The 26,576-nt window shown below is 47.6% G+C and overlaps 4 protein-coding genes across 8 annotated transcripts in view; 1 reads left to right on the forward strand and 3 right to left on the reverse strand.

The window, feature by feature from the left end:
• The window catches only part of LOC146219612 (uncharacterized), a 41,776-nt gene extending 29,166 nt beyond the window's left edge, over positions 1-12,610 (forward strand). The window contains exons 31-60 of the mRNA XM_084694895.1: positions 83-127; positions 254-307; positions 1,266-1,319; positions 1,824-1,877; positions 1,969-2,022; positions 2,124-2,177; positions 3,215-3,322; positions 3,447-3,500; positions 3,828-3,935; positions 4,026-4,079; positions 4,323-4,376; positions 5,934-5,990; positions 6,195-6,248; positions 6,575-6,628; positions 6,731-6,784; positions 6,876-6,929; positions 7,091-7,198; positions 7,315-7,422; positions 7,510-7,617; positions 7,811-7,864; positions 8,698-8,760; positions 8,856-8,909; positions 9,076-9,111; positions 9,923-9,940; positions 10,075-10,110; positions 10,252-10,278; positions 10,682-10,850; positions 11,622-11,731; positions 12,025-12,243; positions 12,437-12,610. Coding sequence (XP_084551021.1) covers positions 83-127; positions 254-307; positions 1,266-1,319; positions 1,824-1,877; positions 1,969-2,022; positions 2,124-2,177; positions 3,215-3,322; positions 3,447-3,500; positions 3,828-3,935; positions 4,026-4,079; positions 4,323-4,376; positions 5,934-5,990; positions 6,195-6,248; positions 6,575-6,628; positions 6,731-6,784; positions 6,876-6,929; positions 7,091-7,198; positions 7,315-7,422; positions 7,510-7,617; positions 7,811-7,864; positions 8,698-8,760; positions 8,856-8,909; positions 9,076-9,111; positions 9,923-9,940; positions 10,075-10,110; positions 10,252-10,278; positions 10,682-10,850; positions 11,622-11,731; positions 12,025-12,243; positions 12,437-12,583 — 2,223 coding nt within the window. The 3' untranslated portion in view covers positions 12,584-12,610. The remainder of the gene's footprint in view (positions 1-82; positions 128-253; positions 308-1,265; positions 1,320-1,823; positions 1,878-1,968; positions 2,023-2,123; positions 2,178-3,214; positions 3,323-3,446; positions 3,501-3,827; positions 3,936-4,025; positions 4,080-4,322; positions 4,377-5,933; positions 5,991-6,194; positions 6,249-6,574; positions 6,629-6,730; positions 6,785-6,875; positions 6,930-7,090; positions 7,199-7,314; positions 7,423-7,509; positions 7,618-7,810; positions 7,865-8,697; positions 8,761-8,855; positions 8,910-9,075; positions 9,112-9,922; positions 9,941-10,074; positions 10,111-10,251; positions 10,279-10,681; positions 10,851-11,621; positions 11,732-12,024; positions 12,244-12,436) is intronic.
• A 1,682-nt stretch (positions 12,611-14,292) lies between these two features.
• On the reverse strand, positions 14,293-16,611 carry LOC146219613 (uncharacterized). The gene is made up of 8 exons (XM_084694443.1): positions 16,458-16,611; positions 16,167-16,337; positions 15,883-16,061; positions 15,665-15,758; positions 15,487-15,556; positions 15,361-15,397; positions 15,171-15,234; positions 14,293-14,500 (listed from the first exon to the last, which is right to left on the reverse strand). The coding sequence occupies exons 1-8, from the start codon at positions 16,479-16,481 to the stop codon at positions 14,342-14,344; spliced, it is 798 nt and encodes a 265-aa protein (XP_084550569.1). The 5' UTR covers positions 16,482-16,611; the 3' UTR covers positions 14,293-14,341.
• A 61-nt stretch (positions 16,612-16,672) lies between these two features.
• On the reverse strand, positions 16,673-18,392 carry ppil3 (peptidylprolyl isomerase (cyclophilin)-like 3). The gene is made up of 6 exons (XM_084694444.1): positions 18,279-18,392; positions 17,942-18,016; positions 17,615-17,708; positions 17,342-17,409; positions 17,127-17,245; positions 16,673-17,033 (listed from the first exon to the last, which is right to left on the reverse strand). Exons 1-6 carry the CDS (start codon positions 18,279-18,281, stop codon positions 16,907-16,909), a joined length of 486 nt encoding a protein of 161 aa, XP_084550570.1. The 5' UTR covers positions 18,282-18,392; the 3' UTR covers positions 16,673-16,906.
• A 3,049-nt stretch (positions 18,393-21,441) lies between these two features.
• lrrc8ab (leucine rich repeat containing 8 VRAC subunit Ab) lies at positions 21,442-26,518 on the reverse strand. 5 transcript variants are annotated; one of them, XM_084694437.1, is made up of 5 exons: positions 26,369-26,518; positions 25,378-25,507; positions 24,778-24,836; positions 22,005-24,123; positions 21,442-21,751 (listed from the first exon to the last, which is right to left on the reverse strand). In XM_084694437.1, the coding sequence occupies exons 4-5, from the start codon at positions 24,114-24,116 to the stop codon at positions 21,467-21,469; spliced, it is 2,397 nt and encodes a 798-aa protein (XP_084550563.1). In that variant the 5' UTR covers positions 24,117-24,123; positions 24,778-24,836; positions 25,378-25,507; positions 26,369-26,518; the 3' UTR covers positions 21,442-21,466. The 5 variants fall into 5 exon arrangements, with proteins under 5 accessions (XP_084550563.1, XP_084550562.1, XP_084550566.1 ...); XM_084694436.1 differs by having other exon boundaries at positions 24,778-25,265; XM_084694440.1 differs by having other exon boundaries at positions 22,005-23,805; positions 23,917-24,123; positions 24,778-25,507.
• Positions 26,519-26,576: the final 58 nt, after the last annotated feature.

The raw sequence follows: 26,576 nt of genomic DNA on the forward strand, positions 1-26,576 counted from the left end.
TGGGGTAAAGGGAAGCAGCTGTAACTCTTTTAGCATGCCGACATGACATCTTTGTGTGTGTGTGTCTGTTGGTGTTCCGCAGGGACAGATTGGGGAGACTGGGGAAGCTGGTCCCAAGGGATTTCCAGTAAGTGCTGCTTTAGGCTATTCTGGCCACATATGTGGACACAGTGCAGGGGAGTGGGTGGCCATGAGCAAAATGACAAGCTTGAGGACTTCAGTGTGCTTATCTGTGTCCTCTGTGTCCTCTCAGGGGACCCAGGGACCCTCCGGATCTCCAGGGGCCAAAGGAGTCGGAGGAGAGCCAGTGAGTTCTTTAAAAGTCAAATATTCGGGGGCATTTCCACTATCCCTACCACAACGGCCTCCAATCAGGGCATCTGGGTGTTTGTTTGAATCCCTGCAAAGCCCACAAGTCAGAGAAACTTCAGGTTTAGGTGAAAGTTTATCTTCTCAGCGTGAAGTTCCCCTTTGATTGCAGACTTTGTTTACCGGAGTCTGGCGGTGTCCATGACATTGTCCCTTTCTTGTCTTCTCCAGACAGCGTCGAGCCAGAACCTCCAGCAACCGTGTTCAAATCATCCTGTTTGGTTGCAGGGGTCTGGCATGCTTTGACATAATGCGGCCTTGTGCTCCAAAGATGGAGGGGGTCTTTGGAGCCTGTGAGCTTTTGTATGTTCTTAGTATAGTGTGACCTGGCCTCAGCTACGACTCCCCTCCACCGTGGGGCCTCTCCCATGCTGATGCCTGGAAACCCATCTGTTGGTTCAGCAGACAAAACGGTATTCCTCTGTCAATCACAGAGAGTCTTGGAGAGGGAGGGAGAGAGAGTGTGAGGTCGAGACGGTTGTGTATTCACTCCGTCCATGGCATTCCTGCAGTTCGTCTTCTGTGGGTCTTACTGTGTCTTCATAACAGCTGGGCAGCTTCCATCTCTGACAGTAGTCTGGCTCTGGGTTTCAACCCTTCAGAAAGAGAGACGTCAGATCTCAGACACGCGTTATCTCCTCCATTCCACTGTTTCTTCTGTTCCTTTTCAGGTTTTTTTTCTCTCCGTATTTTCTGGCCTGCTATATCGGCCTTTTGATTTCGATTTAATTACATCTTTGAAAGAAGCTTGGAAATAAGTCTTTGACGTGCTAATATGTTATCACACCCAGCTTGTTATCAGCATGCACTAGTGTGTATTTCGGTTTTAATAAGACACGGTATCTCCGTAAGCATTTTCCATGCTCTCATCGACGCCATGCTTGTGTTTGCCACAGGGAGCGTTAGGGCCGTCAGGAACCATGGGTCCGCTGGGGGAGATGGGACTGAAGGTGAGAGGCTCCACACCCGGACATTCTAGACCAACGCACTCAGATACCCTGCTTTGACTCACATAGAGAACCTGACCTGACTCACATAAATGCCTTGCTCTGACTCAGTCACATAGAGAACCTGACCTGACTCACATATATGCCTTACTCTGACTCAGTCACATAGATAACCTGCTCTGACTCGGTCACATAGAGAACCTGCTCTAACTCAGTCACATAGAGAACCTGCTCTGACTCAGTCACATAGAGAACCTGCTCTGACTCACATAAATGCCTTGCTCTGACTCAGTCACATAGATAACCTGACCTGACTCACATATATGCCTTACTCTGACTCAGTCACATAGATAACCTGCTCTGACTCGGTCACACAGAGAACCTGCTTCGACTCCCATTGATGCCTCGCTCCGACTCAGTCACATAGAGAACCTGCTTTGACTCGCCTAGATACCCTGCCCTGACTCGGGATAGGTTCCTTGCTCTGACTCCTTCGTATCCTCTCAGGGTCCGCCGGGAAAGGCGGGGGAGCTGGGATTCCCTGGAGGACCTGGGGAAAAGGTAGGAACGTTCACACCGAGCGCGTGGCTACAGGTCACATCCAGCCTCGTCAGTGGTAGTACACCGTTGCATTTCCCTGTCCTGCCTGCAGGGGGACCTCGGGCCGGCAGGGACCACTGGGGAGCAGGGCCTGATTGGTCCGAGGGTGAATATCCCACAATAGCACTTCTGCCCTGGTTGGTGGTCGTTGATTGGTGATGTCACTGGTACCTGGGATTGTCCTACTGAGAGTGTGTTCCTCCTTAGGGGGAGCCGGGGCTGGCCGGGGAGGCGGGACACGGCGGACCTGAGGGAGCCAAGGTGAGAGGAGAGGCACTGGATGTTTACTGCCGGTACCTCAACGGGAGCAAGAACATATAGCGATGGGACGTTCAAACTGCAAACATGGCCATGACAGTAACACAGGCTTTGTGTATCTGAAATACATGTGTGTGTGTCTGAAGAACGTGTATATGAAGTTGGAGTATACAAAAATGCACTATTACAGCAGCAGAGGAAAAGGAACACAAGACGTATCGATAACAAAAGCAGATCAAACAGCAAGTATTGACCCTGGGCAATAAACTAGCCATGCGGGAATAGGGCTTCACTTTTGCTATGCAGGAATAGGACCTCATATTTGCTATGTGGGAATAGGACTTCAGTCTTGCTGTGCTGGAATAGGACCTTGTGTTGCTGTGCTGGAATAGGACTTCAGTATTGCTCTTATTAGGACCTCGGCACAGTCAGAGAGTCAAGTATGTTATTGTGACAAGTTACAGTTGGAGTTGAACTTCTGGTGATGGTAAGGCAGCAGTCCTGTGCAGAGCTCTTGTGTCTGGCAGGCCTTGTGACAGAAATATAGTGCTGATTCAGAGAAGCGCAGGAAGCCCAGCCAAGCGACTTCGCGTCTGCTGCGCCGCTAACAGCTCCTGGCTCGGCCAACTGTAACCAATGTCGTACAACGGCAGACACGAACACGGTGAAACGTCAGCGTTGGAGGAGCTGCAGTCTGGGAGGAGAAACGCCTCAGGGTCACTGCGTTCTCACCACGGCAACCTTGACATGTACATTTTTCCCACTGTCCAACGACATATGCAAAGACTTCTCATTTGCGTTGCGGCGTGAATTAAACAGCACCCTCCGTAGATTTACGGGCACTGCACAACCGAGCACCTAAGAACAGGCCTTGGGTTTGGAAGAAGGAGGCAGGCTGGACAGGTGACAGGTGACAGGGGCCAGGGGCCAGGCCTTGATTTAATGCTCTTCCTGGGAGCAAGTGGATGGGTGTCTGGGTCAGTATGTATCACGTGGGGGGGGTGTCATGTGTGGTGCCTGCGTGTGTGTCTGTCCCCCAGGGTGACAAGGGGGAGGCTGGCCCAGAGGGCGCCCAGGGAGAGAGGGGCCACCTCGGGCCGAAAGGGAAGGAAGGACCCGTCGGACCTCCAGGCCTTGTGGGCGTTAGGGTTGGTATTCAAATTCCTAGTTTGTAATCAGTTTCACAATCAATTCTGTTGATTTTTAAATCATTGGATGACATGACTTTTCCTCTCATGATCTCTGTCCCTATTTCGGAACATGTTTACCCAGGGCGTGGAGGGGAAGTCTGGAGAAGTGGGAAACAGGGGGAAACCAGGAGAGAAGGTACGTCACGTGGCTTCTACAGCCTCAACCATGCCTGTCTCACACCATGAAGCCTGTCTCACACCGTGTAGCGTGTCCATCGAGTTGTTCAGCTTGTTATTGTGGAAACCCCACACCCCTGGACCTGCTACATATTGATAGAAACAATCAGTGTCCATGGCCTCAACAAAATAAACAAAGGGATTACGCGATCAAATGTTCCACACTGATTAGTGACTCTAAGCCTAGGTCTCTTCCCAAACCTGAACTCTTGTCACCTATCAACCTTTATCTTTGCAACCCTAAACCCTGGTGTCTTTGCATACATGCCTTTTTTGAACACTCCAGGGTAGCAAAGGTCATCAGGGTCACTTGGGAGAGACTGGGCCAATCGGTGAACAAGGAGAGGCGGGATTTGTCGGATCAAAGGGATCGCGAGGAACCATTGGGCCAATGGTATGCCTGTGTGGGAGGATGTAGATAGATGATTGGGCTAGTTAAAGGTGCGTAGTGATTGACAGTAAGATGAGCCACTTGTCTCCACAGGGAGTCCCTGGGAGGATGGGCCTGCAAGGGGAAGCAGGCATAACAGGATATGAGGTAAGATTCCTACCTTACGAAGCTATAGGTGCTAAACGGTCTTCTAGATTGACGTCATGCTAGATCAGGGAGAGCTACAATGGAACTTTCATGAAAGTTAATGTCCCAAAGCATCATGGAGAAGTTCAAATGCACTTCCTTGTTTAGCTATCCTCACCTATGCTCAATGGTGGCAAGCTCTGAATAGCTCCAGACCTTGTGCAATATGTCCCCTTCCACTGACGTTCCCTTGTCTGACTGCAGGGTCACCAGGGACCCAAGGGCCCACTGGGGCTCCATGGAACCACAGGAGAAAAGGTACATCTTTCAAATACATGTGGCATTTGTGACAAGTACAGGTATATTGGACTTATTTGTTCTGGCTGCTCTTGAATTCCTATCGACCGATAGAAACCTATAATAAATGAGTCTTTTCCCAAATGAGCTGCTATTCGTATTAACAATATACTGAGAATCATCATACTCAGGGCCACCGCCAGGATTTTTGGGCCCCATGAAAGAAAAATGTTGATCATTTCAGTTTTTAAAAATATAGAATTGTCCTAACCTTTCCCCCCCTTATACGACGCCCCTGGTCATACTATAATGCCATATCAAAGTTTGAAATGAAAGTTTGTGAAGGATAAAACAGGATGTATTAAGTGGAGCAGATAATGAAAGCAAGACGATGTGTGATAAGTGGAAAAGATGACATGGCACTCGACTAACTATGTCACATAATCAACTAATTAAACTCTTAGTCACCGGATACACCATGTGAATGGACACTGCACTAGGAGTCTAAATACAAATTTGAAGAAATTCCCCTGCCAACTGAGAATAACTTAAAGCTAAGAATAACAACTAGGAAAAATAGTGTAGGCCAGTGTGTGTAGCTTGTACTGTAGGCTAGTGTGTGTAGCTTGTACTGTAGGCCAGTGTGTGTAGCTTGTACTGTAGGCTAGTGTGTGTAGCTTGTACTGTAGGCCAGTGTGTGTAGCTTGTACTGTAGGCCAGTGTGTGTAGCTTGTACTGTAGGCCAGTGTGTGTAGCTTGTACTGTAGGCCAGTGTGTGTAGCTTGTACTGTAGGCCAGTGTGTGTAGCTTGTACTGTAGGCTAGTGTGTGTAGCTTGTACTGTAGGCCAGTGTGTGTAGCTTGTACTGTAGGCCAGTGTGTGTAGCTTGTACTGTAGGCCAGTGTGTGTAGCTTGTACTGTAGGCCCGTGTGTGTAGCTTGTACTGTAGGCCAGTGTGTGTAGCTTGTACTGTAGGCCAGTGTGTGTAGCTTGTACTGTAGGCTAGTGTGTGTAGCTTGTACTGTAGGCCAGTGTGTGTAGCTTGTACTGTAGGCCAGTGTGTGTAGCTTGTACTGTAGGCCAGTGTGTGTAGCTTGTACTGTAGGCCAGTGTGTGTAGCTTGTACTGTAGGCTAGTGTGTGTAGCTTGTACTGTAGGCCCGTGTGTGTAGCTTGTACTGTAGGCCAGTGTGTGTAGCTTGTACTGTAGGCCAGTGTGTGTAGCTTGTACTGTAGACCTTGGTAGGCCTGTGTCTGTGTGTGTAGCTGGTAAACTCCCCTCTGTCCTCTCATGAGACACCAGTGTGAACAGCATACTGTGCGACTGTGCCACTGCCCACATATCCTCCAGCTCACTGCTCCACCATGTCCTCTGCTGTGTCACTAAAACACATGCAGAGCACATGCCCAATAAAACAGTACAAACACACTCATAAAGTCAATGGAACGTTGGTCCCCGTTTACTGACAAACCTATTGATGGAATCCACATTTTCCTCTCTTTCTCTGAATGGACTCAATGGGTATTGTTCTGTACTTCGTTCATTTTGGGTGTGTGTTTGTGTGTGTTTCTCCGGAAGGGTGACCGTGGAGAAGACAGTAAGGTCGAAGGTGCTCCCGGTCCTCAAGGTGACAGAGTGAGTTCCTTGCATTCCTCCCGTATCTCATCTCGTTACGGCGCTCAGACCCGCGTCCTCTCTGAACTCAGTGTATCTCTTCCCTTCGGTATCTGAGATGGGGAGATGATGTTAGACAAGGGTACGAATGAATACATAAAAGGCTTCGGCCCTCGTGTGTGTGAGAAGACGTTTGATCCAGTGTGTGTCCCCGTCTGTCTGCAGGGTCCAGCGGGACAAAGGGGGAACCGGGGTGAGGCAGGAGATCCAGGCTATCAGGTGAGGGGAACCCCGGCTACACTCCATACTGCCTGCTTGCATTGTGCTGGAACGTTTGGGGGTCAGGTGGCTCAGCGGTTAGGGAGTTGGGCTAGTAATTTGAAGGTTGCCAGTTCGATTCCCGGCCGTGGAAAAATGACGATGTGTCACTTCACCCTACTTGCCTCGGGGGGAATGTCCCTGTACTTACTGTAAATCGCTCTGGATAAGAGCGTCTGCTAAATGACTAAATGTAAATGGAACGCAATCGACTCTTGTTTTTTCACCTGACACAAAATGCAAATAGGAAACCAATCCCAAAGTTGACGCATGTGCATTTCCCCCAGGGTCTCCCAGGTGCGGAAGGGTCGCGAGGCAAAGCAGGTGCAACTGGCTCCCCTGTAAGTACGCCACGCCGCTGCGGGAAAACACGCTTGCACTCCATTTCTCCTCACTCCTGTTCTAGAACGTTCCACGTAGAATGTTACTCACTTTTGTCTCAGGGAAACGCCGGCCCCAGGGGACTCCAAGGGCTCAAAGGTTCTAAAGGTGACCAAGTAAGGACCGACTCGGTGGGAGCATGCCGTATGAGGTTTCTGTTCGATGTCCCTGTTTGTCGTGCTGACGTGCTGCCTGTCCGTGCTTCAGGGTAGGAGCGGCAGATGGGGGCCGCGGGGGAAACCGGGAACCGGAGGACCCACAGTACGTAGCGACCCAGTGCTGCATTCTCACTCGGCTTTCTTTGAAGGGGGAAATCCCTTTTAGGGCTTTGTCAGGTCATTTGATGTACAAGTTCATCCTAGCAGTGGGTAGGGATATGTACTGTGGGGATATAGATGTGAATGCCTCTGCTTCTCTGAAAGGGTCAGCAAGGTCCAACAGGCCAGAGGGGAGTGGTGGGCAGGCAGGGGCTCGAGGGACAGCCGGGGGCCGACGGACCGGCCGGGAGGAACGGAGCCGACGGCCTGAAGGTAAGAGCCGGCAGTTCCTCTCTTTAGCTTCCACAGCTAGCGATGCTACTTCCTTCAGCTTTCCCTGGCCACGCGTCAGGGTCAGGGCCGGTGTTCACCCTCCAGCTCTGTTTCAGGGGGATCAGGGGGAGGATGGAGAGTGTGGCACCACTGGTGAAGCTGGACCGACTGGGAGGAGAGGCTCGTCTGGACTACCGGGGAGTCAGGGCTCGTTCGGACCCAAGGTGAGGAGTCTTGAGTCGCACACGGCGGCAACAACCACTCGAGTATTGCAAACGTTCCCCGCTGGATTTCTGATGCGTGTGTTTCAGGGAGAGAGGGGTCTCCCAGGCCAAACTGGAGCTCCAGGAAGGAGAGGATTCATTGGCGGGATGGGGTTGCCAGGTTTTCAGGGGTATAAGGGGATGAAAGGGCAGCTGGTGAGTGGCGACAGGAACACACACACAAGATAAAGGTTCCTGTTGAACATTGACCAACACCTGGCCTGACGACATGCTACACACATGACTTTTATGTATTTCCCGAAATGAGCCACAAAAATCATAAGATTCATTCGGTCCTCTCAGTCTTAATGCAATCAAATGAACTGTTCTTGTTCTCTGGTTGTGCTAGGGTGACACAGGTGAACAGGGTCTCCAAGGGATTCTGGGAATGTTGGGACCAAAGGTACTCCTCCCTTCATTTCCATCCATTTCATGCCTCGCTGGTGATCATAACTCTGATATTCAAAGTGCAACGTCTTTAAAGTTTCCCCACAGGAATGAAGTTGTCAGACTAAAAGGCCCGGGCCAGAAATATGTTTCTGATGAATACACACTAAGACACATTAGCCATTTCCAGTAGTAAATCAAGGACTGGCTGAGGATTAATTCTGACTTTTCATGGAAGTTAAACCCTCAAAATGTTGAGAATCATTTATAGTTTTAAATCAGAATATTGAGAAAGTATATCCAACATTTGCCAGATCGACCCTTATGCCTCCGTGTGTAATCTCACTTCACACTCGATAACTGCTGACTGGGCAGGGATGTTGCTCTGCAGGTGACAGACAGCTGAACCATCAGTCTTCAGGGCTTTACCGAGTCTTCGGTCGACAGACCTTTTTAAGTGCTGCAACTGCCAGTGATCGGCCTGGACCTCTTCCCGCTGTTTCAGCGTGATATACAGTACAGCGCTGTCCCTGGGGTGGGAAGCAGATGAGCGTTGGCTTGAAATGCAGCTTGGGTTTTCTCCAAAAACAGTGACGGGTCAAAGTCGTCTGTCATTGATGCTTCATCAAGTAAAATCAGATGTTTGTACCTTTCCGCAGTTGCAGTGTTGGTGCAGTGTGGTGGTACCGTGGGCTTGCAAATCTCTCCAGAGTTTAAGAGTCGAGACAATGTGCTTGTATATCTCTCCAGAGTTAGTGTTTTTTAGAATGTGCTTGTATATCTCTCTTTTGCTACGGGGTGATGAGGTGAGTGACAGTGTTGTTCTAATGGGCTCGTGTATCTCTACAGGGGCCTCCAGGAGATTCGGGGCCAGCTGGGATACAAGGACCCAAAGGGCCTCGTGGCTTGACAGTAAGAAGACCCCAACACCACCTGACCCCCCGGGCCTGTCTTGTCCCCGTGCTCCTGGGCTGCGTCTCTGACCGTCTCTCTTCCTCTCTCACCAGGGCAAGGGAGGGGCCATGGGGCCCCTGGGGATTATCGGCCCCAGTGGTAATCCAGTAAGCACCTCGTTACTCATACCCCGCAAATCTGCCCAAGAACATGTGATCCCAACTCCTTAACTACTGACTGAGTGACTCTCCCCCCTCTCTCTCTCTCTCTCTCTATCTCCCTCCCCCCCTCTCTCTCCTTTCTTCCCCTCTTTTCTCATCCTCCCTCCACCAGGGGCCCCCGGGCGACGAGGGGAGCGGAGGGGACACGGTGCGTGTTTCCGATGAACCCTGTCTGTCCCTGCCGCTCGCTATGTCATGGTGTGTCAGGGGTGCGATCTGAAGAGGGTTAGCGTGGAGGACGCACCTCTCGGGATGTGTGGGCGACACGCAGGGTTTCTGACGTGGCACTCGTTCTCGGGTTTTAATCCCAACCGGGAGATCAGTCATTGCCTTATTACCTACCTGTTTCGGGCATGCCGTCTTCGTATTCATATATCTGCGTTCCTTGTGATGTCTATGGTATGATGACAATGAGGGGTCAATTGTCGTTTCTGCCTGACTGAATAGTGGACATCTGTTGGCTGTGTGTTGTCTTAGTTGTTTCCCTGTAAACACCGTCCTCTGACCTTCACGCCTCTGAGAGAGGCTTTGCTACTATCGCTGTGTGTTTGAACAGGTCATTCTTCTTTTTGAAGTGTTTAAATATACACTCTGGCCCGTCAACTGGTTGTCTATTACTTGTGAACCCAGAACCTAACCAGACACCTCACACCATTCTAGTGGAGACGGACAGAACCCCCCCCCCCCCACACACACACACACACACACACACACACACACACACACACCCTTCGAACGCATTTCATTTCCTATAGTCCTGATTTGGTTTCATTCAAAATGACACTAAACCACGGTGAAATTAGATTCGGACAGATGAACACTTGCTGCATGCTCGTCACTGCCGTTTCAGTGAATGGAGTAATTGGATTGTGGCAGTGCGGTAGCCCCGACTGATCCAGCCCGTGGGGATATCGATCCGAAACCTAACCTTGTTTTCCTTTTTCTCTTTCCACAAACAGGGCTTACAAGGACCAACGGTACTTCATCCTTATCTTCCGAGGGGGACAACCGGAGCTCACAGCTCTTGGGATATGATCTTATCTTTAAGCGGTCACAAGAATTACAGATTGGTGAAATGATGCTTATGTAACTCGTTTGTTCCGTGTTCCAGGGACCTCCTGGTCCTCGCGGAGCTCCCGGAGCACCCGTAAGTTCTCGTCTCTCTCTCTCTTCGCAAACACGCCCTCGCCCTGTCGCGCCGACGCACAGGGGGACGCGCTGAAGCCCCTTCGGCCCGTTCGCACGGCACGTGACCAATGACGTGTCTCTCTCTCTCTCTCTTCTTTAGGGACTTCAGCCTTCTCCTCTGTCGTTCGTAAGTTTGCTCTGCGCCTGCTCGCCTCGAATAGACTCTGACGGGGATGGGGGGGGTTAAGATGGAGGGATGTTGGCTGTCTTCTATGCTAGAAAAAGGAGGCCGTTTTAGGGATGCTTTTTAAGGCATCGTCGACTCTCATGCCGCCCTGAGGTCAGAGGTCAGTTGGAAAGGGGCAGATAGGGGGACCAGACATGTAGAACGCTGTCTCAGGCGTAGCTCATAACATAATGGAAGACGTACAGTATGCACGACACTCCTCATTCATTCACTCGTTCGTGTTGCTGTCGACGCAGTGCGCATATCATCTTCATCACAATCTTCCTCCTCATTATTTGAATTGAACATTAGATATCATGTAACGCCTGTCAGTTGCTGAGTGTGATGGTTGTTTCCGTCCCAGAGTTACCAGGACATGGATGTCCCCATGCTGGACCAGGGGAATGAGATCTTCAGGACCCTCCACTACCTCAGCGACCTGGTCCAGAGGCTGAGGAACCCGCTAGGAACTCAGGACAACCCTGCCCGCGTCTGCCGCGACCTGCAGGACTGTGAACACAAGATGACTGATGGTGAGAAACCAGCTGACCAGCAGAGCAGAACCTCACAGCTCCAAAGCTCTCGGAAACATGCCCAGTTTCAAGTTTCATATAGCAGTTTGAGCCACGCCACGAGGATTTTTTTCAGAGAAGGGAAAATGTGATAGAGTGGACAGGCATTTCACTTTTATAAACTTGAGAATAAAAACTAACCACTGACCCCAACCTCTCTTTCTCACTTGGTTCAGCCCCTTACCTCAACCTCTCTCTCTTACCTGGTTTAACAACGTCATCCTCTCTCTTTCTCACTTGGTTCAGCCCCTTACCTCAACCTCTCTCTCTTACCTGGTTTAACAACGTCATCATCTCTCACTCACTTGGTTCAGCCCCTTACCTCAACCTCTCTCTCTTACATGGTTTAACAACGTCATCCTCTCTCTTTCTCACTTGGTTCAGCCCCTTACCTCAACCTCTCTCTCTTACCTGGTTTAACAACGTCATCATCTCTCACTCACTTGGTTCAGCCCCTTACCTCAACCTCTCTCTCTTACATGGTTTAACAACGTCATCATCTCTCACTCACTTGGTTCAGCCCTTTACCTCAACCTCTCTCTTACCTGGTTTAACAACGTCATCATCTCTCACTCACTTGGTTCAGCCCCTTACCTCAACCTCTCTCTCTTACTTGGTTCAGCCCCTTACCTCAACCTGTCTCTTTTACCTGGTTTAACAACGTCATCATCTCTCTCTCTCCTGGTTCAGCCCCTTACACAACCTCTCTCGTCTGGTTCTGCTTGTCTAAAGGCACATACTGGATTGACCCAAACCTGGGCAGCTCTGCAGACAACATCGAGGTCACCTGCAACTTCAGCGGAGGAGGCCACACCTGCCTGAACCCCGTCACAGTGTCTAAGGTCAGTCACGACTCACCCAGCCGAAACAAATGCTTGGCCCCTCAAAACGCAAATATTTAGCCCTCGAACAGGAGAAGGCACATCCAAGGTTTCGTGTTTCATCAATGCTAGTGGCTTCAGATTCAACATTCAAATCATTATCCCATGCCGCAGCCATGACAGACAAACATTCCACATGCAAAACATGAACAAAAAAACACGTGGCGAGATTCACACGGCAAAAGCACCCACGAGAACACGATTCGAACCACACCAAGCGCATCCCTAAGAGCAGAGAACACGCGTGTCCGCAGCTGGAGATGGGAGTAGGCCGTATCCAGATGAACTTCCTCCACCTCCTGACTTCCGAGGCGTCGCAGCGGGTCACCGTCCGCTGCCTGAACACCCCCGTGTGGGCCACGGGCCCCTCCCTGCAGCCCTCCTCTCGAGCCCTGGGCTTCCGCGCCTGGAACGGGGAGGTGATCCAGGCAGGAGACCTCCTGGAGCCCCACGTCACCAGGGACGACTGCTGGGTACGTCAGCAGAGAAGCCATGCCGTCGCGGTGGTCCTCTCAAGCTCGTCAGCCCCCTCTAGAGGGACAAAAAGGACAGGCAATTTTTTGTTGTCCTTTTTGCAGTCGTGTATACAGGTAGTCCTTTCCATTTAGTATTTTACGCTAACATGCTAACCTCTCGCATACCCTCTCACGAAACCTTGTATTTTAGATCAAAGACGGCCACTGGCATCAAACCCATTTCCTGTTCCAGACGCAGGACCCGAACTTACTGCCCATTGTGGACGTGTTCAACTTGCCCGCCTCAAAGCCAGGCTCTCACTACCACCTGGAGGTTGGGCCAGTGTGCTTTCTATAGAGGCTCCCGGAGGCCTGATAGAACTACAGGGCGGGGTGGGTGGGAGGGGAGACTGCGGACAGACGTTCCCCGTGTCTCCAGGTCCACACTGGGGCTGGCATGGAGCTGCGGAACCTTCACCATATGCTTGGACTGCAAAAAACATAAAGGGGAGGGGGAAGGGAGGGGGGGTCACAGGGAGGGATGGACCTGCAGAGGATGTTGAGCACTAGTCCCTTCTGAGGAGAACATAAGCTTGTATCATGAACTTGTTTACCTGTTACTGAAGACCCGGTGGGGGGGGGGGGAGAGGACGGTCTGGTCTGGTGTGACTCCTAAGACGGCACCTCAGACTTATGCTTCCCTTCGTGGTCTGATGGCGTCGTTACATGAACTCGAAACGTGCTTTAGAAGAGAGGCATGTTTGATATAGTACTTTTCATATGGTACTTAACTGTTCTGCGTATACACATTGTTTATACATGTAAACGGTCCGTATGTTGTAGTATAAAGTGCAATAGATCTTTTGCCGGAGTCTTTCAAAGCAATTCAGGTAACAACAGTGAGATCTCAGCATTTGACCAGGTATTCAGGTTTGTACTGTACTCAAACAGTTCATGCACGCAGGTCTACAGGTAAGCTTTTCCATTTAGAGTGTATGTGAAGTTTAAATTATGAGTTGTAGTCATTTAAACACACAAGAAACTAACTCCATCTGTCTACCGTTCAACTCAGCTAGATGTTCAGTTATATAAAGAAAATAGGTATTCTGGTGCTACAATGAATGATAGACTCCAATGGTTGATCGAGATTATTGATGTCAGTTCTTTGGGCCTTTTCTGAGGGAATTAAATGCAAATGAATGCAGGTGGTATCATTTATATTCTCAAACAGGCCATTTCAAATCATTAGTTTTCTACTCCCCGTCGTTTAGTTATGAATCTCACTCAACATTCAAGCAATACCGTTTGACCGTTAAAAATGTTAAATGTGTATAATAACTATTACATTTTGTATACAATTTATCCCAGTGGAATCATAATGCTAATTTATATTATTTAAATGTACATGGGATTGGCAATTTGTTTCATTTAAACCGGATGCCAATTTAACATATCTGCGAAACATTTTGTATCGAGTTTCATCAAAGCTTTAATTTTATATTTGTTTTTATTACGTGGCCTGCTTGTGGTGCATTTCCAACACTTTGTTTGTGAATGTCTGGTGCTCAATTGGACCAATTCTACCGATAACCTCTGTATACGTCTCAACCTCTCACACAATTTATTACAATCGTAGCTATGTTAGTAAAATTACTGATTCTACTTTTCAAGTCTAAGTTTCCTTTCTTCAACAGACAGATGTTCAATAAATAAAAAAATCCAAGTTGATAATGATCTTTCAATTGACTATTTATTCTGATCTCCAGTCATTTAATAAACAGTTGTCTGTCCGGTTATGTTTACTGTAGTATCTCAAGTGATTTAACATATTGCAGTGCTCTTAATGTACTTTACATAACCACCACTTGAGGACAGTCTTCTACTACGGCAGAACAACCTCTAAGAATCCAATGACCTTCACAGAATTGGTCAGAAACGACCTCTACCGCTTCATAACTGGAACCTTATCACCTTCAAAACTCTGTGAGGAGTTGGCGTTTTCATCTCACCATTTAAAAAGTGTCCTATACCCGAAATGGAGAAGTAGACACAAGCTGGGAAACAAAGTGAGATGTTCTGGGGCATAAAAGACCCGTCCGTGATCACCCGGTCTTTATTATCTTGGACACATGGCATGACGCCCTCCATCGACGGGCAGGTTGACCCCGGTGATGAAGCTGGCTGCGTCCGAGGCCAGGAAGGCTATAGCGTGGGCCACCTCCTCCACCTCCCCTGGTCTGCCCAGAGCATGGGTCTGCTTACACTTCTCCAGGAACTGATGGAGACAGGAGGAGATAAACCACTCGGGATGACTCAAACAAGAACCATCTCAAGTCAGATTCACCTAGACAGAAACCTCAGTCCTAGTCTGGGAATGGGACTAATCTGTGAGCTTGTGGTTTTATCTGCTCTGGCAGATGGGTCTGGGCCGGTTGATACCTATGCAACGGATATCGTCCAATACCCTTGGACCTATTGGAAATGGCACTGGTTCCAGGCTAGTACACACTTGGGAATTGGTCTGGCAATGCCAGGCTCCCTCCTTCCAGTGTGTGCATCTCTAAATCAAGTGTACTAAGACCAGGGACTGGGGTTGCAAATTAGCCTATGGGCTAGAAACCTTTTACATTCCATTACGTTTAGTCATTTAGCACACGCTCTTATCCAGAGTGACTTACAGTAAGTACAGGGACATTCTCCCCGAGGCAAGAAGGGTGACGTGCCTTGCCCAAGGACACAACGTCATTTTGCACAGCCGGAATTGAACCGGCAACCTCCTGATTAACAGCCCGACTCCCTAACTGCTCAGTCAACTGCCCCCCATTTTTTGAATGCAACACATCTACACATATTGTTATGGCTTTGACTGTGATAATGATGTATGTGATAATGTGCCCTGCCTTGTCCCTGACCAATAAGCGAATACATTAAATTAAATACAGTACCTTAGCGTATTGGTCCTCATCAAGGCCAGCCCTTCTGTGGACGTCTGTGATGATCACACCGGGACTGGAGGGGAAAAACAAAAACACTGCACTCACTAACAGCCATGTTGACACTGGACATCAACAAAACTGACGGTTACGCCTGACGTCATCCACGTCTAAAAGGAAAGGGGGCGTCTTCCGGACATACCAGACAGAGTTCACCCTCACGTGCTTTGGTGCCAGCTCTGAAAGACAAGAGCAGGGCGGTACAGTCAGCTACTTTATTCTCCAGATCACTCCTGGCCTGGTCAAGCAAGATGTTGGATTCGCTTACCCAAGGCTATGCAGCTTGTGAATTGGTCGATGGCAGACTTGGACATGCAATAGGCAAGGACACCTGGGAACTGTAACAAAGAACAGGGTCATCTGGAATCCCAGGGCATAGAAGAAGCAACATACACACACACACACACACACACACATACTGACAGTGTCTGTTGTGTGGTACTCACAGATCTTTGGCCGTTGACACTGGAGACGTTGATAATGGAGCCCTTGGTCTCGATCAGGTGTGGAACGCAGAGCTGAGTCAGGTGGTAAACAGATCTAAAACACATGGCGACACATTTCAACTGACCAAGAAGACCACCCTTGACTTATTCTTGTATCGTTTTCTATTTCCTTAAAAAAAAAAAAAAAAAACCTGGACTTGAAAGCCGGCAAATCCCACCTGACGTTGACGTTCATGACCTTGTCATACTGGGCAAGATCTGTCGTTTCGATGCTGCCCATCACTAGGATGCCAGCGCTGTTGACTAGCACATCCAGTCGACCGAAGTGAGCGATGGTCTGTTCCACGGTCTTCTTGACCGTCTCCTCATCTGTCAGGTCACCGGGCACAAGCAGGGGCTGCACAACGCACACGCGCAAGTAGATATGTTACAGTAATAGTTGAGACTCAGCGGAAACGAGAAACTACATTGTTTCTGCTTGACAGTGCGCGCTGTAGGCTACCTCGGGACCACCATTATCCGTGCATTGTTTGGCGATTTTGGTTAGATTATCCACGTCGCGTCCATTGAGTGCCAGCAAGGCACCTAGTTTGGCGAACATGAGGCTTGTCCCTGCCCCGATGCCAGAGCTAGCACCTGTAATTAAGGTCACTTTCCCCTTTAAAGATGACACCTGGAAAGGCAAGACAACAGTTCTGATATTAAAAGAACAGCTATGGGAGCGAATGGGATCGACTTATTTTAACAGACCGACGCGTTAACAAACTAGACCAACACGAACAGCACAGCTTACCTTGAAAGCGTCGCTTGTTGCCATTGCTTACTTACAATTTTATCTAACTTTAGACACTTCAGTGAATTTGTCAAATGCGGCTAACCAATTGCACTCGTGGGTGTGTGGATCGTCCAGGGATGTCCGCGTATTGTGCTGACGTCATTGTAACGAGACGGAAATGTAGTTCTATCGAGTCTTCACAAAGATTTCTGATAAAGGACCAAAAACCCAAATAATAAAAAACATTTATTCATACAAAATCCCACATACATATTAACGGATACAGCAAGGAATAGAGAACTGACACATTCAGTTACTTACATTACCAACATTTGTCTGTATTTGTGTGTCTGTGTCATCCGGATACTGTACATGTAATAGGTAAAAATGATTTCATTCAGGTACATTGGTTAATAACGACGTATGTTAATACAAGGTCAATGTTGTTTCAATGTAAATGTTGATGTCTATCCCGCAAATGGGTTGGCATGAAGAGTCACATCCTTTATTCTTGCTTCAGTCAGGGGCCGAAATGTCTTCTCATTGACAGGAAGTTTCTCAAGTTCATCCAGGGTTTCCATGCCATCAATGATCCTACACATCCAAAAAAAACTTTAATGAAACACATCTTCAGGTATTAATGGCAGAAAGGTCAGGAGTGTGTGTCAAAACAGTTTCAAAACCTACTTTCCAAACACAGTATATTTCATGTCCAGATGTGGCTGCTTGGCGTAGGTGAAGAAGAACTGCGATGCATTCGTGTTGGGGCCATTGTTTGCCATGGAAACGACACCGCGTACATTATGCTGCAGTAAACAAACACGGATAACAACAGATCGAGATAGCTGAAGAAGTAACATCAAATTGTTTCTAAAGTACAAGTGTGAAAGTGTACTACTCACCTTCAGGTGTTCACTAAACTCATCTTCAAACTTTCGCCCCCAAATACTGGTCCCTCCCTTACCAGTGCCTTAACATTGCAAGGAGAAAATTGTCACTTGTAGTTAAGATATATTTGCTCGGTAATATTGCAATCTAATACAAGTATGTATACATCAGACATTACCACTGAGTACGATAGTATTGAGCCGGTATTAAACTGTCTCAGACAAGCTCATGTTCAATCCAACCCGAGAACAGAACAGCTGTGTATCTGGACGATGATGGTACACTACCTGTTGGGTCTCCCGTCTGCACCATGAAGCCTTTGATGTTGCGATGAAAAATGCAGCCATTGTAAAAACCGCTGGCGCAGAGGGCAAGAAAGTTCTACAGATCAAACAGAATGAGACACTTCTTTGTTACATTGAAATAGCCATGTCCAACCACGTCACTGAAATGTTCACTTTTCAATCATGTCGTTTCAATGATTGAATGCCATTTAAACGTTGTGCTTCCTTGTTGGAGGTGCATCCGTTGCATTGTAGCAATTGAATTGGTTCAGTAGGACTGAGCCACACAATAACCAGGATAGCATGCTAGTTGGTAATAAAGTTACTCACTTCACATGATTTTGGAGCTCGCTCACAGAACAACTCGATTTTTATCTCACCAAGGTCTGTGTGTAGAGTCACTGCCTGCGAAAGAGTGGATTATTTTATTTGAAATAACTTCCAGCACATGACCAGCAGTGGAGAGGCATAGAGCCTACATTCTATGGTTAGCTTAGCCATCAAGCAACCCAAACTGCCAACAATTGGCTGGTAAGCTGGATACATTTGATTCCCAATATTAACCAGTGAGTTCGAAGAGGATAAGCAATTATACAGTTACAGGTTTGTAACTTCGTATCGATTTGAATAGAAAGCTAAAAGCGTGTTTAAAGTTAAGACATCTAACCATTCCCAGTCGTTGTATGAGTGCTTGATCTCCGAAAGTGCGTTAACGAAATAAATTCGACTAGCTACATCCAGTGTCAGAATAATGGTTCCGCAATTTAACAGAGACGGCAAACTACATTATTAAGTAATTCATTTTTACAGAGTACCGCACTGTCACATAAAGCTACATAACACCAATCCAATAAAGACCAATAATTTTGCATTACACTGAAAAGTCATAAACGATGTGTTTTCGTGGCTAAAAGCAGTATAGCAACCAATACAAATATTTTGGCTTTTGTAATTCCAGAGAATAAGTAACGGTGACTGAAGACAAATACTATGTTTATTGTTTATTTCATGGTAGGAGTGACAGGGAGTGGGGTTAAGGCTTGACACCTCTGTGGTATACTGACAGACAGCTCACATCATTCATGTGATTGAAATATAACGCTGATCTCCTATGAAGGGTTGGAATACTTGGCAACAAACTAATACTGCTATGGATTTCTAAAATACTGTCAGATCTGAACATATGGGTATATTTGGGCTGGTTTGTATCTCCAAAACCGAAAAAAACATGAAAGGAATAGCGGGCATTTCTAATGTGACAGTCTCCCACAGCTGGACCTCCTTAGTCTTTGCCACACTACTGAAGAAAAAAAACGAATTCAGAATTTAAAACAACACAGCAAAAATGCATTATCACAAATAATGTGGAGTAGTAGTTAAGTGTTTCTCTTCATATTTAGTAGTTTTAACTGCAATTAATATCAAATACACTGATACAAATTGGAAAAGAATGAACTGAAATACAAAAATGTGTAATATAACATTGGTTTAAATAAACAAAAATATTGAGAAATTGAAGAAAATATATTTATATAAAAAAAGATGCAAACTGAATGTCAATTTCCTGAGAAAATGTGTGTGTATTGTAAAGATAGCTGTCAATACTGAAGAAAACATAGAAATCTAACTTTTAAAATAATTCAACTAAAAAGGTATTGCTCCAATTAACATCTAATGGCATCAAGTCTGAGACTTCCTATCCTGATCAGAATGGCATTAGAGGTTACTGTGTCTCATGCACGAGGGAATAATTCCCATTGAACAGTGTCTTCCAAATAAACCAACAATTTTCTGGCTGAATAAATTGCTGTTTTAGTGCGCAGCACATTCAGAGATAGTGTTTGTAAGACACCTCAAAATCCACGAGCTTAACTGTTCATAACTCTTTTTCCACATTCACACTTTCATTGAGACATAAGTTGATTGTCTATAAATAGCAGTGCACTGTTAACATAGCTTCATGCCTCCATCAAAATAACATAGATGTACTGTACATGTTTGACAGATGTGGTAGGGCCTTATAGATGCGTTATGGCATCCAGTGCAAAAGGAGCAATGATCCCTTTTAATCTACTTCTGCATCTACTCCCTTACTCTGAATATGACCAACAGAAGGGCAAAGCGTCCAGAACAGATGGAAGAAACACTGAGAACTATGTTAGTGTTGGACAGAGAGCAAAATATGTTGCCAGAAAGGAATAGCTTTACAGACATCCTTTAAAAATGCTTATGTTTGCATTTCAGTTACATTGCTACTGTGTATATTATGATTGTGTGTCGAGCTTCAGTACAGTCTACTAAAACACAAAACAATATAATTATGGTTATAACTTTCTACTGTGACAAGAGGCATTTGAGACCTTGCATACCCGCCTTTGCAACATCATGCTTACTTAAGCAAACCAGAAATGGCAGAACGTTTTTACCCATAACACACTGAACCATACTTTTCATATCAGCATATGGCAAAAGACAGGATGAACATGGGAGTAACATGGGAATAAAACACATGATACATGACATGAAGAGAAGTGACCAACAACCTTTGTAATAATCCTTACAGTAGTAACAGCTAGCTTATAATGCCAGGATGAATGCCATGCAGGTCCCCGTTTGTGTAAATGAAGTGAAAGTGTGAATGACAGATTCCCTGTGTGGTAACAGTCTGAGAAAGGGTTTCCTATTTAAACATACTGCCTAAATGATGGCATGTTCTTGAGAAAGTGCATATCACAAATTACCATCCGGATTCAGTCATTCTGTTGATGGAATTGATGCTGCACCACAAGTTGAATTTGAACTGAGAACTGTGTAATAACAAATATTACCAACAAAGACACATAAAACAGGTTAGGGTTAAGGCAAATCTACCCAATATCTGTTGGCCACTCAAAGTGACACCATGCCTCTCGTCAGGAAATTAAGTGCCTTCGACAGTCATTCCACCACTCCTAAGGACTCTCCTGTGTGGAACTGACCTTCAGCTGAAACGATCCGCTGCTGCTGATCCAATGGGCCGTCACACATGGCTGCCAATTTACCCGTCCGTTAAAAACCCTCAAGTATTGTTCACTACAGAGAACAATAAAGTTCCAGAGGTGCTTCACACCAGTCAAAATCAATTGTATCATGTTGCATTCCCGTGCAAATGAGGTCAACTGAAATGTCAAGCAATTAGCATTATAAAATATTTGGTCTTTACATCTAGGCCTAATTAGAGTTAAGAAATACCCTAGTGTATATCTCACTTGAATTCATAATGTTGCCATCTGCACATAGTACTATAATGAGCACAAGAGCGCAGCCTTGGAGAGTTCTGTTTGAACGGGAGGGTCCCATCCTGTGCTGGCGGACAGCGGCGGTCTCACGGCACGCATAGTTCTACTGCTAGGTCAAACCCTTCACTGCTACGGTGACCTACCCCACTGGATGAGTGGGTTGTGACTCCGCAGGGTTATTGACTCATCGGACACCTGTGCTCGTGACACAGTCCACCGGCATAGAAGCATTGAGCGCTACTCGTCTCCGTTGACCTTCATTGATATCGCTTTAACTGACCTCCCCTGCTGTCACCCTCCTGACAATGGGACACAAGTTGATTCAAAGCTAATCCTGAATTGATCTCAGTCTCTCAGTGAGTTTAATAACTGTCTCTCAAGACAGACATAAAAAAAAAAAAAAAAAAATTAAAAGGAAAGAAAAATGGCATTGTGACATTTGCAGCCTCCCCCCCCCCCCCCTCCCCAGCAGGCCATCCTGTCCTCACCCTGACTCAGCAGGCGGTCTGAGGGGCTGGTCACCTCCTCCACCCCCACCCCCCCCCCCCCCGGGGACACCAGACTCAAACACCCAGTCTCAGTCTGTTCTGGCCTGTTCCTTGTCCACCTTCCACATCAGCTCCTTGACCTCCGTGGGCAGGGTGTTGAAGAGCTCCTCCTCCACCACCAGACCGGTTCTCTTCAGCTGCTTGCACTCGCCCAGCTCCACGGGGAGGCACTCCAGGCGGTTCCCCCGGAGCTCCAGCTGGGTCAGGCTCGTCAGCTCCCCGAAGCGCGACGGCAGGGTCTGCAGGCAGTTGTTCCCCAGGTTGAGGGTACGGAGCTTCTTGCACTGGAACAACTCGTTGGGCAGGGTCTCAATCTTTAAAAGGTGGAAAAGAGGAAGAAGGGATCAAAACGAAGAAGTCCTACAGCCGTGTTTATGAGTGGTGGACTGACATGGCACATTCTAAAATATATCATTTAGTTATTATCTCGAAAGCAATTCTGAAACATGATCCTTTTAGGCAAATAAGGCATCTACAAGAAGCTTCGGAAGCCCACTAAAACAACCTACAGCATCAAAAGAATGCAAACAGAATGCAGTGAGACAAACATAAAGACCCGCGACTCACTCTGTTGGCTGTCACTGCCAGATACTGGAGGTTCTGCAGGAAGCCAATGTCTGTGGGGATGCAGGTCAGGTTATTGTGGCTGAGGTCCAGGAAGCGCAGCTTGCGGCAGTAGAACAACTGGCTCGGGATCTTCTCGATCTTGTTCCTGTTCAGGTACAACCTCTCCATGTTGGTCAAAGTGCCAATCTGGATGGGGATGTAGGCGATCTGGTTGTACCAGAGCTTAAGGCAGACCAGCCGGTGGAGATGCTGGAAGCTGATGATCTCCTCGATGGTCTTCAGGTTGTTGTCCTTCAGGTCGATCTCCTGCAGGTTGTGGAGGCTGAAGATGGAGTGGGGGATGCGTTCGAGGTCACATCGGATCAGCTCCAGCTCCGTCAGGTTCACCATCTTTTTCAGACTGTTGAGGACCATCAGCTTGGTGCCCTCGTTGTTGACGGACAGCTTCTGGAGGTGGACGCCCACGTCGGTCACCACCTGGGGGAGCTTGGTCAGATTGCTCTTCAGCCGGAGGATCTTGAGCCTCTTGAGTTCCCGTAGCCCGTCGATGACGATGTAGCGGTTGTTCTCGGCGCTGAGGTTGCCGGTGAGGTGCAGCTCGCCCAGGTTCTTCAAGCTGTAGATCCACAACGGGATCTCCTTGATGTCCGTGAACTTGACGTGAAGGGATTTCAAGTTCTCGCGCAGGAAGGCCAGAGCCGGCGCTTCTATTTTGGCCGGCGTGTGGTACAGCCACAGCTCTCGGAGGTTGACCAGCTGGGCGATGATGGGGGGGATGGTGATGTCCGGGATGAGCTCCAGCTTCAGGACCTCCAGCTCCATCAGGTCGAAGACCGTGTCCGGGATGCCGCTGAGCATGAAGAGGTGCAGCTCCAGCTTCTCCTGGGAGTTCTTGGTGATCCTCTGGCGCAGTTTGTCCAGCGTCCACTCGTTGTTCAGGTTGAGCTGCCGCAGCTTGTTCTCGCTCACCTCGGAGAGGAAGACGGCAAAGCGCTTCGAGTAGAGCGGGTCGTACTGGTCGATCATGTGCAGCATGAAGGCAAAGTCGTTCTTCACGTCGGGGATGTCGCTGTAACTGCTCTCCTCCCGGATCGACTCGAAGGAGTATTTCTTCAGAGAGCGACGCAGCATCCAGCACAGGGTGTACATACAGATGAGGCCGTAGACGCCGACCAAGCTGATGTAGAAGCAGGCCAGGATTTTGAACAGGGTAGCCAGGGGATGGGCACAGCGGTACATGCTGTAGCCCGTCAGGCTCTCTATGTCCACGTGACAGTCGACACTGAACTGAATTTTGTGCACGTAGTACCCCGAATAGCAGATGATCAAGATGAACTTGATGACTTTGATGATCGTCTGTCGGATGTAGAGTCTGTAGACGATGTCCCCCTCCTCGACGTGGATGCGGAACTTCTTGACCTTCTCGAACAAGGCCTTCGCCTGCTCCCCCTCCTTCTTGTCCAGCACGCCCGTGTCGGTGCGGTCCACGATGCCCTGCTCCAAGCGGGACTTGGTCCTCTGCAGCATGGGGACACTCGCCTCCACGTCCTCACTTATGACGGACGCCTTTTTGTCCATGGAGCCATTCATTTTCATCGGCTTGGGATCGCTCTCCTCCACCACCGTCTCGGACAGTGCCCTGGTGGTCCACGGGGAGTCGAAGCACTTCAGGAGGATGGACACAAAGTGTTCCAGCTTTGAACTGGTCCGGGGAAACTTGAACCAAAAGTTGCTGCAAGCCAGGAATATGAGTGTATGCAGTAGCACCAGGTAGGGAAAGTACTTGGCAAACCAATGCAACCTGTTTTCATAACACACAGCATCCACGTAATTGTACTGGTGTCGGTCCAGGTCGTACTGGATGCCCTTGGGCTCCAGGATCAGCGGGGACGAGAGGGTGGAGTTGAAATACCTTCTGCAGGTCTGATTGACCACCCACTTGCAAGGCAGACAAATCATCTTGTCCTGGGTGACCTGCAGTGTGCCCCCGAACACTGAGATCATCAGCATGACTATGGAGATGTAGTCGGTGAAGACGTCCCACCATGGCTTCAGGATGCGGTACGCAGGCTGGGTGTCCACAAAGTAACGCAGCTCAGTGATGGGGATCATGGTGTTCCTGCACAGGGAACGGTGATCGTCATGACGGTGAGGCTGTTGACATGCCACTCTGACATTTGACAGGATTGGAATATACGCTTATTCAACAAAGCAAGAGGATGAGAAATGAGGTTATTGTACTGTAATGGTTATTGTATGAGGCAATGCATCACACCATTCGAAACGGTTCCCTTGAAATGTTGTAATGATCCAAGGCCTTAAGTAGACACTAGAATGCGCATTCTTGGCTATTCATTCCAGCGTTGTTAAAAACAACAGCATTTTAATTATAACTCTACAACACTGTAGGTGATTATACAGGATCTTTATTGCTCTGGGTAAATATGTTTCTGGAGATCAAAGTCAGTTTATGGGAGCACTAATTCATTATGGGTGAGACTGATGTTTTAGTGTGTGTTTCATGATGTTAATCTGTCCAGATAAAGAGAGTTTGTCCTGTTATTGGTCTGGCAGCCTTAAACAGGTACTGGTGCCAACATGCAATGGATGAAACACACAAAAAAAGGTGGACTGCACAGAAAAAGGGGAAACTGGTATTCACGCTACTTGCCTCAGGGGGAATGTCCCTGTACTTACTGTAAGTCGCTCTGGATAAGCGCGTCTGCTAAATGACTAGATGTATATGTATTTTCTATTAAATGAGGCTACTTACGAGAGCGTGAATAAGGCGGACTACCTCAGCGTAACAGACAAGCTCTTCCACTCCTCCTCCTTCCATGAAGACAGACAAGAGAAGCCTCTTACTACTGCGCCATCCCAAAACACACAGCCTCACAGCTCTTAGCAACCGCCCCCCACTCCTAAAAAACAGAGTGCGTTTTGTCTCAAATGGTTCAAACAAAGCCGCAGCCACCTTTACTCTCTAGTGCTCTATTCTTGGCCGTTTCCGATGATAATATCCAGGGTATTGTCTGGTGTGGCCTTGAGGAGTGCCTCTGCGACCTTTGGGAGGAGATCCTGTTTACCTTAGAGGAGCCACTGTCTCCAGCTCCTGTCTCTCTGGAACACCCTGCTCTCACCTAATGGCCTCCCTAACCCTCACCCACTGCAAGGACTGGGCACTCGTCAGTCTCCGCGCACCGCTGAGGACGGACATACTTCCTGTGCAGTCGAGGAGTTTGACGCCCGGCCAAAGTCCCTCTAGGCGAGCCATACAATTGAGTTTGAACAATACTTACTCTTTTCTAACAGGCTATTTGATGATATGAGCAGACATCGGTAACTGTTTTTGTGAAGGGAAACGGTGTCTTACCACAAACGTCAGTGGTGTTATCTGTACTCCAATGTCTGGTGCTGCAGTTGGTGGATATCCCACTCTCTATGAACCCTGCAATCAGCATGAGTTCTGCTCACCCGCATCTCCATCGGGAGGGGTATTGAATCTGAAAAATAAAGTAACATGACTTGCCTTATTATCTCTGTAATAACTCTGTGGGCATTAAATAACACCCTCAAATGAGAATTAATGACCTCACAAAAAGCTTACATTTGATTTAGGGGAAACTACCTCGATTTACTTTCTTTAGAAAAGACATGGGCCTGAAGGTGACTTTCTTGAATTTGGGCATAACCTGACAAAGTCATTCGGCATGGGATGAAAACTCCGTTCGGGTGTAGTCAGTCTTGTGTAGCCAGTTAAGATTAGCTTACTCAATTGAGAAATTTCATTTTAACGTTGAATAACATATAATTTTAATAGGCCTTTGTTAACTGTCAACCATCCGTTGACAGTAAGCTAATAGCTAAAGCACAGATTTCAAGACTGCCACTTGCTAACAAAATACACTTGTTATGACTAGTCGTTAGATAGTTAACTAGTTAGCTCTAGCCACTGGAGTCAAAACTAGAATACTGTAGCTAGGTACAGTAGCTAACAAATGCCGGTTCAGTTGACAGGTGCAAATCTGTTTTCAGAAACTAAAACCAAAATCTCTGCTACAGTATGTCGATTTACAGGGGTCTCTATGGCAGCTAACCAGTCAACTTCGGTGTCAAATAGTGTCTGCTATAGTCAGGCATGCATGGTGAATAATGCTGAGTCTTGCACGCTAGTGTCCTGTGCCTAGCTAGCTCACTATAAGCTGTAGTTTAACAGGGAGGAGTAGATAGCACTGTAACTAGCGAGCTAGCCAAGGCCATTAGCTTGCTAACTAGCATAGGCTAAAGTTGGCATAAACTAGAAAACTACAATACAAGATAATTAACGGAAATAAATCGAGGATAAACAAATATTTATATCTTACAGATTTTAGTCCACAGCCATAAATGCCGACGTACCAACACCTCTAGCTTACAAGAAATATTTGGTGAAGTGACTGATGATACTAAAGTGGCTAGCGGACCAGCTAGCAGCAAGCGTAGCTGTGTCTGTGTTATGTCGACCGGGTCAATACGTTTCACGTACAGTACAGTACTGTAGCCGACAATGTACGCCAATCCGATAAGCGGCGG

Source organism: Hypomesus nipponensis, chromosome 28, assembly GCF_054491055.1.
Source record: "Hypomesus nipponensis isolate SF chromosome 28, ASM5449105v1, whole genome shotgun sequence".
Lineage (NCBI taxonomy): Eukaryota > Metazoa > Chordata > Actinopteri > Osmeriformes > Osmeridae > Hypomesus > Hypomesus nipponensis.